This window comes from Paroedura picta, chromosome 6 (genome assembly GCF_049243985.1).
Source record: "Paroedura picta isolate Pp20150507F chromosome 6, Ppicta_v3.0, whole genome shotgun sequence".
NCBI lineage: Eukaryota > Metazoa > Chordata > Lepidosauria > Squamata > Gekkonidae > Paroedura > Paroedura picta.
Window position 1 is genome coordinate 16334469 of NC_135374.1, and position 14052 is coordinate 16348520.

At 44.5% G+C, this 14052-nt stretch overlaps 1 protein-coding gene across 2 annotated transcripts in view; it reads right to left on the reverse strand.

Annotated features, from left to right (window-relative positions):
* Window positions 1–502: 502 nt before the first annotated feature.
* Window positions 503–14052, reverse strand: part of LOC143839471 (macrophage metalloelastase-like) — a 28670-nt gene continuing 15120 nt past the window's right edge. For both annotated transcript variants that reach the window (XM_077341532.1, XM_077341533.1), the window contains 6 exons: window positions 12502–12627; window positions 9114–9275; window positions 6355–6390; window positions 4484–4504; window positions 3123–3143; window positions 503–742 (listed from right to left, as the gene is read on the reverse strand). In XM_077341532.1, the coding sequence (XP_077197647.1) occupies window positions 606–742; window positions 3123–3143; window positions 4484–4504; window positions 6355–6390; window positions 9114–9275; window positions 12502–12627 (503 nt within the window). In that variant the 3' untranslated portion in view covers window positions 503–605. The remainder of the gene's footprint in view (window positions 743–3122; window positions 3144–4483; window positions 4505–6354; window positions 6391–9113; window positions 9276–12501; window positions 12628–14052) is intronic.

Sequence of the window (14052 nt, forward strand, 5' to 3'; positions counted from 1 at the left end):
ATTTTTATTAAGATTAATCCTTTTTTTTTTAAGTCACCCTTCCAAATTTGTCAGTGTTGTGCAGTGACTAGACCAGGGGTAGTCAAACTGCGGCCCTCCAGGTGTCCATGGACTACAATTCCCAGGAGCCCCTGCCAGCATTTGCTGGCAGGGGCTCCTGGGAATTGTAGTCCATGGACATCTGGAGGGCCGCAGTTTGACTACCCCTGGTCTAGTCACTGCACTCCTAAACAGAGTTTCCACCACTGTAAGACCAAAGAAGCAGTGTCCTTACAATGGTATGACTTTTGTTAAGATGTCACAGATAGTGTTGCAATTAGAGTGGGGAAACAGGGATTCAGATCCCTGCATGGTCACTTAATTCCTGGGGTGGTCATGGGCATGTCATTGCTTGTCATTATATCTTACAAGGCTGATACGCTGATAAGACAGGGGAATTCACCCTGGGTGTTGCTCCTCAGAGGGAAACAAGGGGCAAAAATGTAAACAACAAGGCCGCCACTTAAACTTTAATGAACGTTTGTCATGTTCTTTATTTTACAAACCGAAAGTTCAGGTGCAGGTCAAGTAAAAACCACGAACCTTTTTCTTTCTTTCTGAAACACTCAATAATATAGGCACTGCCAATACCAGTACACACACCAATACCAGTTATAATACCCATCTGACTCTGCATCACAAGATCTCTTTAGATCCAGACATTCTTGTGCCTTCTCGGGATCCCAATTCTCTGGATATGGCGCTGCATGAGAGAAAGATGCAAGGTAAGGAGAAGGGCAGAGTTCCTCATCTAGGTCACAAAAAGGAGACCCATGCCTACTGCTTAGGGCTAATCCTGCATAGTGCAGGGGGTTGGACTAGATGGCCTGTATGGCCCCTTCCAACTCTATGATTCTATGATTCTATGATTCTACTGGATGGGAGATACACTTCTGGGGAGCAGTGTGTGAGAATGAGAACTGGAGGTACTTGGGGAACTGTAGGCTAAATATGTGCAGGCAGTGTGATGAGGTCTTGGGCTGAGGCATCACATCAAACAGAGGCATCACATCAGAGGCATCACATCAAAATAGCGAGATGTCCTAGTCCCGTTGTATCCTACATTGGTCAGACTGTACCTGGGCCTCTTTTGCACGACAGAAAAGCTGATGAAAAGCTCACTAAAAACATGGTGGTTTTTCTGAGCTCTGCACAGGTGAGTGAATTTACTCCGCAAAACTGATTTTGCTCTGCATGGTCAACCGCAGCTTTTTGCTTACAGCGTCTCTTCATCATCGTTTCTGAAAGAGGCTTTACACCAATTTATTTCTCTCCCTGCCTGCCTTGGGTGCTCTGTTAGTCATGCAGAGCTTCAGATGTGTTATTCGACTCCTCCCATGTCTCCACGTGCACCAATAGGCGATGCCCCCCCACTCTTCTCTGCCAATGAGAAAAAGGGTAGCTGCCTTTCGCTCTATATACACACTTTGATTCTTTCAAACAAGAAAATAGCCTCCGGGACTGAGTTGAATGCCTACCCTTGGTGGGACAGTGTGATTGAAGCCTGATCCTATGCTCTGTCTAAACTTTGGTGTTTTTTATGCTTTAAATGAGCCACAAAGCTGTCTTTTCCCTTCACCAATCTCAGTGGCAAAAACTCCGTTGTCATTGGGAAGAGAGATTCCTGTGCTGCAGGGGAGCTCCTTGGTTATGCAGATTAGTGATTGCATTAGAGAACAAAGCATGTCACTGATTTTCTAATACAGTCTAGCAAATGGAGTTGGCAAAACTACAGTGGGCAGGGCTATGAACTGTTCCATGCAGAAATCATTGCAGCATAGTTTTAGTATAATAAAGTGGTCTAAACTAGTTGTTTTTTAAACTGTTTTATTTGGCACCATGCAAAATACCTCCTGGAGTACTGGGTGCAGTTCTGGAGCCCTCACTTCAAAAAGGAGGGGGCAGAGGAGAGCAACAAAGATGATTCAGGACCTGGGGACCAAGCCCTATCAGGAAGGGCTTGAGGGGTTTGGGTATGTTCAACCTGGAGAAGAGGAAATTGAAGGGGGACATGATTGCTTTTAAGTTGGCAGCAGAAGATAGGACCTACAGTGATGGCTTTAAACTATGTGTAGAATAGTACCGGCTAGATATCATGAAAAAGATCTTCATTGTCAGAGTAGTTCAGCAGTGGAATTGACTGCCTAAACAAGCTTCCCCACACTGACAGTCCATAAGCAGCAGCTGGACAGATAATTATCACAGATGCTTTAGGCTGATCCTGCATTGAGCAGGGGGTTCATCTAGATGGCCTGTATGGCCCCTCAAATTCTCTGATTCCATCTCCTTGTTCCACAGGATGTGGGTGAGGGCTCAAATAAGCTGTCATAGTGATTATATTTTCAAGACAGTTGTGTTGTTTGTTTGTTTTTTAATTTGTTTTTATTGGTGCCTTATAGCATGTTGTTAAAAAGAGCCTCTTGTGGCGCAGAGTGGTAAGGCAGCCATCTGAAAGCTTTGCCCATGAGGCTGGGAGTTCGATCCCAGCAGCCGGCTCAAGGTTGACTCAGCCTTCCATCCTTCCGAGGTCGGTAAAATGAGTACCCAGCTTGCTGGGGGGTAAACGGTCATGACTGGGGAAGGCACTGGCAAACCACCCCGTATTGAGTCTGCCATGAAAACGCTAGAGGGCGTCACCCCAAGGGTCAGACATGACTCGGTGCTTGCACAGGGGATACCTTTACCTTTACCTTTTAGCATGTTGTTAGCCACACTGAAGACACCTTTGATGGGAAGTGCCCCCCCCCATTTCATACCTCAGGTAACCTGGTAGAGTTATCACTTATCTGCTCCCAGCTCCCATTGCCTGCTGCCTCTGTCAGTGAGATATAGTTACATCACTTCTGGTGCTGGTGGGGTAAACTGGAAGTGATGTCATGAGTTTTTAGAGATTTCTGGCAACCCTATGATAAAGGGTTGTGCTGCCTCTAGATTTCAACTTGGGACAGGACTCAGTGACAGCTTTTTACATTTTCATTTCTTAAATTGGCCTTTGCCATAGTTTGAAATAGTAGACGGGAATATATTTCTTTAATCTGGAGGGAGAAGTGGGAGGGAGGGAGAAGAGAAACATGTATCCGTACCTTCATCTCTATAGTTGTAATCTGCATGAGAGAAATATGGAGAAAAATACAAGATTACCTATGGTCCATTCCGCACAACTTAACTGTAGCTAAAGTCGTACAGTTTGTAAACGCTATAATTTTAGCATTCCGCATGACGTCGCCAACAAACCGCCAAACTCTCGCCGAACTCCAGTAAAAATTCAGAATTTTATAGTGCTTCGGAGAAAATCATAAAAAGTGAATTCCCCCCCAAAAGAAGCGATTGACATCTGGGCACAATCCGCAACACATCAGCAAAGGACGTGCGTTCTCAAAATAGCGGCGTAAAGAATGTCCCTCCCTAACTCCCACTCTCGAGCTTCCGGAGATGAGATTGCCATCCCCCCCCCCAATAAACCGCTGAAAGCAACGAATAAGCAAGCGCGAGGCTTCTTTGGCTGAGATCCCTTCACAAGCAAGTGCTTAACAGTAAAACAAAGCTCGCTTCTGCAATTGTCTTTAAACTTTCCAAGCACAATACAGACCCCAGTTCAACACTGCCAGTAATTCCACCCAGAACTTGTACCCATCGCACACAAAAAAATTTCTTTTTACTTGAAGAGTGTGTAAACGATTAAGCATAAGCTCCAAGACCAGCGAAAAAGGTCTTTCTGAGACAGTGAATGAACAAATATTCGTTGTTACTGGTGTTTTCGGGTTTTTAAAAAACAGTTTTGAAAGGGAAAGGGGCTTTTCAGGAATACGACTACAACAGTTCATTGGCTGTTCAGTTTGATTGAAACCCTGTGGTAAAGGGTTGTGCTGCCTCTTGATTTAAACTTGGGATAGGACTCAGTGACAGCTTCTTGTAGAGGTCCCCCTGGGTGTGGACTTGAGAAGGCACCATGTTTCTAAGGGGTTCTGCCTGATATCCTTAGCCATTTGTCTACGTTATCTAGACTAGCTGCTTGTCTAAATTTTCCATCCATATCTGTGTTTACGTTTACTTACTCTGCGTATTTTAAAACTCAGGGGTTTTAACCTGAGGCGAGGACACGGTGGCTCTGTTTGGAAAATTTCATTCTGTTCTTAAGTTTTCCAAAATTAGAGGTAAATTGCCTGCCACAAGGATTCTACCATAGCCTGTGCAGAGTTAACTGCTCAAGTATTTGAAAACTCGAGGAATGACTTTGTCTTATATATATTACTCCGTGGGGAGCATCTCAGATCATTGCCAGAGTCCGCAATTGAGATCCCTTCACTGATCTCTCATAAATTCTACGTTCTCATTTAAATTTCATTTCTTAAATTGGCCTCCGCCAAAGTTTGAAATAGTAGGCAGGAATATATTTCTGTAGGAAATATATTTCTGGAAGGAGAAGAGAAACATGTATACGTACCTGCATATGTGTTGTCATATTCTGCATGAGAGAAATATGGAGAAAAACCAAAAGATTACCTTTGCATTTGAAAACAAAGTTCTATTTCGTTCTGAGCCTAGGGAAATAACACGGGGGGAGGGCTTTTTCTCTAGGGCACTCTCCTTGTGGATTCCGTCCCTCAAAAAGGTTGGCATTTTGGCTCTTAACTAGCTGCTTAACGTCTCCTTGTTCCAGTGGCACATGGGACGTGGGTTAGGGCTCAAATAAGCTGCCATAGTTATTACATTTTCTGGACAGAGTTGCGTTGTTGTTTTTAAACCTGCTTTTATTGGTGCCTTATAAAATGCTGTTTGCCACCCTGAGGACATCTTTGATGTCGTGGGTTCCCTCCCCCTTCCTGTCTCAGGTAACTTTTAAAACTTGTAGAGTTTATCAGTTATCTGCCCCCAGCTTCCGTTGCCTGCTGCTGCTGACAGTGGGATACTGTTTCCTCACTTCTGGTCCTGGTGGGGGAATCTGGAAGTGATGTCATGAGTTTCTAGGGGTTTCTGGCAACCCTATGGTAAAAGGTTGTGTTGCCTCTTGATTTGAATTCAGGACAGGACTCAGTGGCAGCTTCTTGAGATCCCCCTGAGTCCAGACTTGAGAAAGCACCATATTCCTAAGGAGTTCTGCCTGATCTTCTTTGCCATTTGTCTACTTTATCTAGACTAGCTGTCTGTCTAGATTTTCCTTCCATATTCATGTTTAAGATTACTTATTCCGCATATTGTAAAACCCAGCCTGTTTAATCCAAAGTGAGGATGCTATGGATCTCTCGGGGAAATTTAGCCCCATTTTCAAGTGTTCTAAACTTGTGGTGAATTGCCTGTCACAGGTTTTCTATGACAACCTGCACAGAATTTACTGCTTAAGTATTCGAAATCCTTGAGGAATGGCCCTGTCACAAGGCAGTCTACAGGCTGTTTGGCCTTTGCCAGAGTTGCTGTTTCTCTGCGGGTAGGTCCAGGTATTCTAAATCCTTGTGAGAGTTTAATGAAACCTTAATTGTTTCATTATGAAACCTTCATTGTACAGATGGGGGGGGGGTGTACCTTTCCCAACTTATTACCCCCTGAGAAGCATCTCAAATCTGCACCTGAGTACACAATGAACATCCGTTCACTGATTCACCATAAACACTATGTATCCTTTAAATTTCATTTCTTAACTTAGCCTTCACCAAAGTTTGAAATGGCAAACAGGAATGTATTTCTTTAATCTGGAGGGAGAAGAGGAACATGTATCCTGAGCAGAGTCTGCACTTACTTTGTTTGTTCCATTGTCAATCCTGTTGAATTTAGATTGCTTTGAACTCGGATCTTCCTCTCCCCCCCCCCATTGAAACAGGAAAGTGTTCTGCATGTGGTTAGGGAGGCTCAGAAAGTGGGGGGGGGGAGGCAAGCTTTTTTTTTTTTGAAGGGTGGGGGGAGAGAAGCCAAGCAGGGAGCCTCTTTCTTTTCTTGGAGGGGAGGGGGAGAAGATCAAAAACGGCAGAGAAGGGAGAAAAATCCAGGACTGACAGAAGTTGAGAGAAATTAGGGGCTTCTCCTTTAAGGCAAGTTTGTCAAATGACCACCTGTGGCCAATCACGGGTCCTCTACCACGGAGGAGAGCCCCGATTCAAAACAATGCGATTTAATAATATATTCAGGATTAAAAACACTCTAAGATATCGCACAATAAAGGTAGGGTCACTCCGGATCAATCCTTGCTGCACAAGGAAATTTTAAATTGCCCCAAATCAAAATGGAAATCGCATTCTGTGTAGAGGGCAGGGACTGAATCGACCTGGGGTTGGAATAAAAGCTCTGTGCAGTTTACACCCTGGTATTCCATTTCATCCTCACCTTGCTCTGTATCATCAGGTGCGTCTGGATTTGGCCCTGCATGAGAGAAATATGGTGAATGACCCAGCTGTTGGTATTGCAAGCACCCAGCAATTTGTTGAAGCCAACCCTGTAGGGTTGTAGTCAAACTGCTAAGGTGCCCCTATGTGCTCAAGAGTGACACCAAAAGGCCATTAATGCGATTGTAGGAACTTCAAGCCATGTTCTCAGGACTTTCCATGCCTCATTGCTGGGAGACTGCTTTGTTTAAGCTGGACCATCACCAGTTTCTTCAGGAAGACAAGGATCTTATTTAGCAAGGAGGAAGGATCCTCCAGTAACGGTCCCCACTTTTGGTTAGTATCTAGTAGAAAATAGGGTTTGTAGGACATTTCTTTAGTATATGTATGTACGCACTTGCATATTTCAAACTCTTTATTCAGTCTGCTAATCCCCTGTTGGCTAGCATTCTTTTTCTTGATAGATGCTTAACTTTAAAATAATGTCCTTTATTTCTAAGAATCTGTCCAACTGCATTCATCATTAGATCACATCTTTGACGTTGATATGCATAAAAGGATGGTCCAAATAATATTTGCTCTGTATAGCAGGGGTAGTCAACCTGTGGTCCTCCAAATGTCCATGGACTACAATTCCATGAGCTCATGGGAATTGTAGTCCATGGACATCTGGAAGACTACAGGTTGACTACCCCTGCTGTATAGGCTTCTGATACCTTGAAAGAGACATGATGAGTGTCATACCCTGGACGAGAATGCTGGAAGGGAAGGGAGCATGTGACGGGTGGGCGCTACTCAAACAAGAGCTATTGCATGCTCAATCAATGACTATCCCAGAAAGACGAAAACACTGCAGGAACTCTAAGAAGCCTATTTGGATGAACAGAGAACTTCATGAGGAACTAAGAAAGAAAAGGAAAATGTTCAGGAAATGGAGGGAAGGACAGAGCTCTAAAGAAGAGTACCTACAGGTTACTAGGTACTGTAGATCAATCATCAGAAAGGCCAAAGCTGAGAGTGAGCTAAGATTGGCCAGGGAAGCCCACTGTAACAAGAAAAGATTTTTCAGTTATGTGAGGAGCAAAAGTAAAGTAAAGGAGGCAATAGGCCCATTGTGCGGATGGACAACTCTAACAGAGGATGCAGAGAAATCAGAAAGGCTCAGCGCCTATTTTACATCTGTTTTTTCCCCACAGGTCAAAGGGTTTAGGTACATCTAGAGATGGCAGTAGCCAAGAGATAGTGTCTGGGTGGCAGGTTGACATGGACAGAGAGTTTGTTGAGAGGCATTTAGCTGCACTGGATGAGTTCAAATCCCCTGGGCCGGATGAAATGCACCCGAAAGTGCTCAAAGAACTTGCACAACCCTTGTCCATCATCTTCAGGACCTCTTTAAGGATCTGGAGGACAATTTGGTGATCCAAGGAAGTCAGCATGGATTTGTCTCCAACAGGTCCTGCCAGACCAACTTGGTTTCCTTTTTTGACCAAGTGACAGGTTTGCTGGATCGTGGAAATTCGGTTGATGTCGTTTACTTGGATTTAATAAAGCTTTTGATAAGGTTCCCCATGATGTTCTGATGGATAAATTGTAGGACTGCAATCTGGATTTTCAAATACTTAGGTGGATAGGGAATTGGTTAGAGAACCGCACTCAAAGAGTTGTTGTCAATGGTGTTTCATCAGACTGGAGAGAGGTGAGTAGCAGGGTACCTCAGGGCTCGGTGCTCGGCCCGGTACTTTTTAACATATTTATTAATGATGAGGGGGTGGAGGGACTACTCATCAAGTTTGCAGATGACACCAAATTGGGAGGACTGGCAAATACTTCGGAAGATAGAGACAGAGTTCAACGAGATCTGAACACAATGGAAAAATGGGCAAATGAGAACAAGATGCAATTTAATAAAGATAAGTGTAAAGTTCTGCATCTGGGTCAGAAAAATGAAAAGCATGCCTACTGGATGGGGGATACGCTTCTAGGTAACACTGTGTGTGAATGAGACCTTGGGATACTTGTGGAATGTAAACTAAACATGAGCAAGCAGTGTGATGCAGCGGTAAAAAAGGCAAATGCCATTTTGGGCTGTATCAACAGGGGCATCACATCAAAATCACAAGATGTCATAGTCCCATTGTATACGGCACTGGTCAGACCACACCTGGAGTACTGTGTGAAGTTCTGGAGGCCTCAAGAAGGACGTAGATAAAATTGAAAGGGTACAGAGGAGAGTGACGAGGATGATCTGGGGCCAAGGGACCAAGCCCTATGAAGATAGGTTGAGGAACTTGGGAATGTTCAGCCTGGAGAAAAGGAGGTTGAGAGGGGACATGATAGCCCTCTTTAAGTATTTGAAAGGTTGTCATTTGGAGGAGGGCAGGATGCTGTTCCCATTGGATGCAAAGGAAAGGACGTGCAGTAATGGGTTTAAAGTACACGTACAACGATATAGGCTAGATATCAGGAAAAAATTTTTTCACAGTCAGAGTAGTTCAGCAGTGGAATAGGCTGCCTAAGGAGGTGGTGAGCTCCCCCTCACTGGCAGTCTTCAAGCAAAGGTTGGATACACACTTTTCTTGGATGCTTTAGGGTTCTTTGGGCTGATCATGCGTTGAGCAGGGGGTTGGACTAGATGGCCTGTATGGCCCCTTCCAACTCTATGATTCTAAGAGGGTCATCCCTTTAGTCACTATACACAATATATAAATTTGGGTAACACATATCCACCTTTCTTTTACATTGTCAAATCTTTGAAATTACCATATATACTTTGAATTCCTTCCTTATCATCAAGTGGAAGTTCGAACGTTTCTGGGTCCTTATAAGAATAGGTAGGATACATCAAGGCCTCCGGATCATCTGAATGGCCCATCCCTAATGAATGACCAAGTTCATGGAGAATAACCACAAACAAGTTGATGTCTAAAAGACAGTAAAGAAAATGTTTACAGGTGCCTTCATAATAAAATATTTAAAATGTGTAAACATCAATAGAACATCTATAAAATAATGTTAAAATATAGCGACCCATTTTCCCCAGCCCCCCTTTTAAAATGTTCTGTTTTGCAGAGTCTGCAGAAGGAATAGAGCATGGGGTCTTCCCTAACTTCATTTGGTAAGTTGTTCTAATCCTCTAGAAGTCACAGTTAGAAAGGCCTGAGCATCGGCTATAATTGATCAAATTTATCTGCAGAAAAAGAGTCATTAACCAATGGAGCATGATGGGAGAGGTAACCCTCCAGGTATGTGGGTCCTAGGCTATGAAGGTCTTTATAGGCAATAACCAGCAAATTGAAGTAAACTCCCAAACTGACCAGCAACCAGTGAATTCGGTATAAGTTATGGGGACCCCCTAGAATTATCACTTATCTCCAAACTAAAGTTCACCTGGGGGTATTTTGCACGGAGCCGAATAAAACAGTTTAAAAAACAACCAATTTAGACCGCTTTATTATATTACAATCATTGTTCTGCATTGAATATAGTCTGTTGAAAAACTATGTTGTCTATGTTCTCTGCATGAAACAATTCATAGCCCTTCCCCTTGTAATTTTGCCAACTCCGCTTTGTTCTCTAATGCAGTCACTAAGCTACATAACTAAGGAGTTTCTCTGCATGGCTAATATAGCATCTCAGACAGGCAGGGCCTGTTATGCATGATGGATAAGCTGATGAAAACTCACTAAATACATCGTTGTCTTTCTGATCTCTGCACAGAAGAGTTAATTTACTCTACAAAACTGATTTTGCTCTGCATGGTGAACTGCCTCTTCGGTGTTTTAAGTGTCTTTTAAGCGTTGTTTCTGAAAGATGCTTTTCACCGATTCATTTCTCTCCTGCCTGCCTGAGAGGGTCTGAGCAGTGGAGAGCTGCTTGAGCAGTGGCAGTGGAGAGCTGCCCCTGGGTCAGGAAAGGCCTCTCGCGTCGTCAGCGATATTGCAGAAGGCCTTCCCGGTGCCCCGGCAAAGAGCCACCCCTGGGCCCGGGGAGGCCTTGTGACATGTGTGCGATACAATGAAAGGGCTTCCTGGGCTCAGGGGCGGTGGAGAGCCCCCCCTGGGCGTGATGGCAAAGAGCTGCTCCTGGGCCCGGGAAGGCCTTGTGCCATGTGTGCAATGTGGGGAAAGGGCTTCCCAGGCCCAGGGGTATTGGAGAGGCCCATGGGTGGGAGCTGTTTGGGGCAGGCCAATCGGGGTGATGAGATCAGGCTAGCTTGGGCAATCCAGGTCAGGGTAATATAAACATATGTGGGAGAATGTCCCATTTAAATCAGTGAGACTTGGTGGATCAGATTGGGCTACTAAGTTACCACCCAGTGCTGGGAAAGACCTTTCTCTGAGACTGGAGAACATTGTCCAAGGAGATAGTATGGAGGCAGTTTATATTTATTTATCATCAAACTTAATAAAATGTGCAGGGTATCACTGACGAAGTTCCGGCCCTCTGATTTGCCCATAGTGGGCCCTCTTCCCAGGAGCCACTCAGAGGAGCTGGCATGCCATCAGCAAGCACTGGCCTTCATTGGGAGAGCCCTCCTCCACTGAGGGCCAATCAGAGGCTCTTCTTGCCTCTGTGCAGGGCCAGGAGTGCTGGTGGCTTCTGTTTTGGGTGTCCACCATTCTGGCTGGCCTCCCTTCTTCCCTTTGGGGCCAAGAGAATCAGCCATGGGAGCCTGCCATTCTCGTTGACCTCCCTGATTCCACATGAAACAGGGGGCAACGCCAGTCTCCACCTCAGGAACCTGCCATTCTAGCTGGCCTCCCTGCCTCTGCATGGGATGGGAAGCACTGCCAGCATCTGCCTTGCCACAGCCCCACCATTTCCAAGGCCCTCCTAGCTTCTGGGGAACATGGTAGGAAACCACCTCCAACCCAGCCTCACTGTGCCCACAACCCTCCTAGCCTCTGAGAAAGGCAGAGGGAAAATGGGTGTGCACACTGCCCAGGCCTCCTGGCCTCTGGGGAAGGCAGTGGGAAGCTCCATGCAGGGCCCACTGTGCCTGTAGCGTTCCTGGCCTTTGTGGAAGGGGGATGGAGCCAAGCTGCATACTTTGCCCCAGCTCCGGTGTTCCCATGGACCTCCTGCTTTCCAGTGCAGGGAGAAGGAGACCAGGTGGCCACAATCTGTACCCCCCACAGCATCCTGGGACATACTCAGAAAGGTGCTCCCTTAGATACCTGGGGCTGGGACTTCATAAAACCTTAAAGAGCAGAACACTTAACCAGATCTGGAATTTGACTGGAAGTCAGTGCAGTTGCCACAAGATAGGTTTAATGTGGGCTCTCTGTGGTGTTCAACAAATGATTTAATCTAGTATGAGATAGTGTTTTATGTACCTACCATATGGCAAGATTGCAAATCAGGATACAGGAATGCCTTGAAATGTCCTGGAATTACAACTGATCACCAAGCTACAAAGATCTGTTCCTTCAAAATAAATGGCTACTTTGGAAGGAGGACTCTAGGGAACTCCCCAAACTCTACCCTCCCCAGGCTCAACTCACAAAATCTCTGGGAATTTTCCAACCCAGAGCTAACAACCATACTGGTGATACATTGATAGTTATACTCTTGTCTTTTTCAGACCAATTTTTATTGTCATCAACTGATCTCCCAGCTACAAAGATCTGTTCCCTCGAAGAAGGACTCTAGGGCACACCCCAAACTCTACCCTCCTCAGGCTCCACTCACAAAATCTCCGGGAATTTTCCAACCCAGAGCTAACAACCCTACTGGTGATACATTTATAGTTGTACCCTTGTCTTTTTCAGACCACTTTTTATTGTCATCAACTGATCCCCCAGCTACAGAGATCTGTTCCCTCAAAGTTAATGGCTACTTTGGAAGGAGGACTCTAGGGCACTCCCCAAACTCTACCCTCTCCAGGCTCCACTCACAAAATCTCCGGGAATTTTCCAACCCAGAGCGAACAACCCTACTGGTGATACATTTATAGTTGTACCCTTGTATTTTTCAGACCACTTTTATCATCATCAACTGATCCCCCAGCTACAAAGATCTGTTCCCTCAAAGGAGGACTCTAGGGCACACCCCAAACTCTACCCTCTCCAAGCTCCACTTACAAAATCTCCGGGAATTTTCCAACCCAGAGCTAACAATCCTACTCGTGATACATTTATAGTTATACCATTGTCTTTTTCAGACCACTTTTCATCATCATCCATGTGACAGTCTCCTCCGAGGTTTGGCCCTGCGGAAAAAGCATGAGCCAGGGTTCCACCACGTCCATCAAATTTATTAAAATCACCATGTTCTGTAAGGAAAAAGTAAAGATATCCATCAGGGCAACGTCTTTCAGGCCATTATTCTAAGAACATTTACCTGGAAGTAAATCCATATGACACATATAGTAGGTCTGAATGAACATGCCTAGACTTGCACTACCAAAATCTTATGACAAATGACTTGAACTTTCTCTTGAGGGCATTTTTGATTGACTTCTTATTTCCACAATTTTGTGGGGAAAATCATAGGTCTTCAAGAAGTGCAGTTTGTCCAAAAGGGATTTTGTTATGGACGTTACTTTTAAAAAACAGACTGTATTCGCAGATTGCTTTGTTGGACATGGATCATAATAATCATGGGTATAATAAGGTAATTCCTACTAGATTTATTTCCTATTGATCCTTTGGGTTTTCCCATAGTATTCTGCAAAATTCCAGCCCACCTCCCAGACATTCAGTGTATGAGGTCTTCTAGAAACTGAATGTCTGTCTTTTTCATCTGACTGTGGGCCGTATGCCATATGTTGTTGCAAGGTCTGTGCCCCCGCCCAAAGGAAGAGTAAAGGAGGGAAGCTATTCCACCATATTTTAACAATGGTGGCCAGGAGTTTTCCCCCTAGTTCCCAGCAGGGGTGGTGGTGGGTGGTTCTTGCTGGTTTTGCATTTGTTAACAGTTGATAATGAGTTTTTTTTAAGGGATTGTATTTTACTTATTTTATCTTGTAACCTGCCACGAGCCGGCTTTTCCGAGAGTGGCGGGCAATAAATTCAAATACTATTATCATTACCATTACCATTACCATTACAGGCAAAGTTAATGCTTCCTTGTGGCTTTTACCCATATCACTCCAGGAATGCAACCAGAAGAAAAATGTGAACAAAGTTAACTTTATTTATTGCATCATTTGTAGTTCGCCTTTCTCACTGAGACTCAAGGCAGAAGATGACACAGTGTGGGACAATCAGATCAATAGGAGTGCGGTATCCAATAAACAATGCAATTGGGTTTGAACTGTAGAAATCTGAAAACAGAGCTGAAAACCAGGTGAAAGAAAGCATAAGCATTAACATGAGATTAAATGGAACAGACATTACATAGGACCATGCTTATTATAGCAAGAGACAATACATACTATAAACAGTACCAAAACATTTCATTTCAGTATAGCCTTAATACTTGTTTTAAAAAGCAGTATTGAATAATCCCATTTTCTATAGTTTGCAGAAAGCCAGGAGGGTGGGAGCTTTTTTCACTGCATCCGGCAGGTTGTTCAACAAGCTGGGGGCCCCAAACCTGGCAAACCTACCTACACACTGGCCCAAATACTACCCCTGTGTTCAGCAAAATTGCACAGCCACTTGACAAAGGGTTTTAAGGCTAAATGAAGGTTTCAGACCCCTCAGAGTGGAATAATCCTTGAGGTTGCGAAGTTTCTGAGGCATCTAGGAAGTGG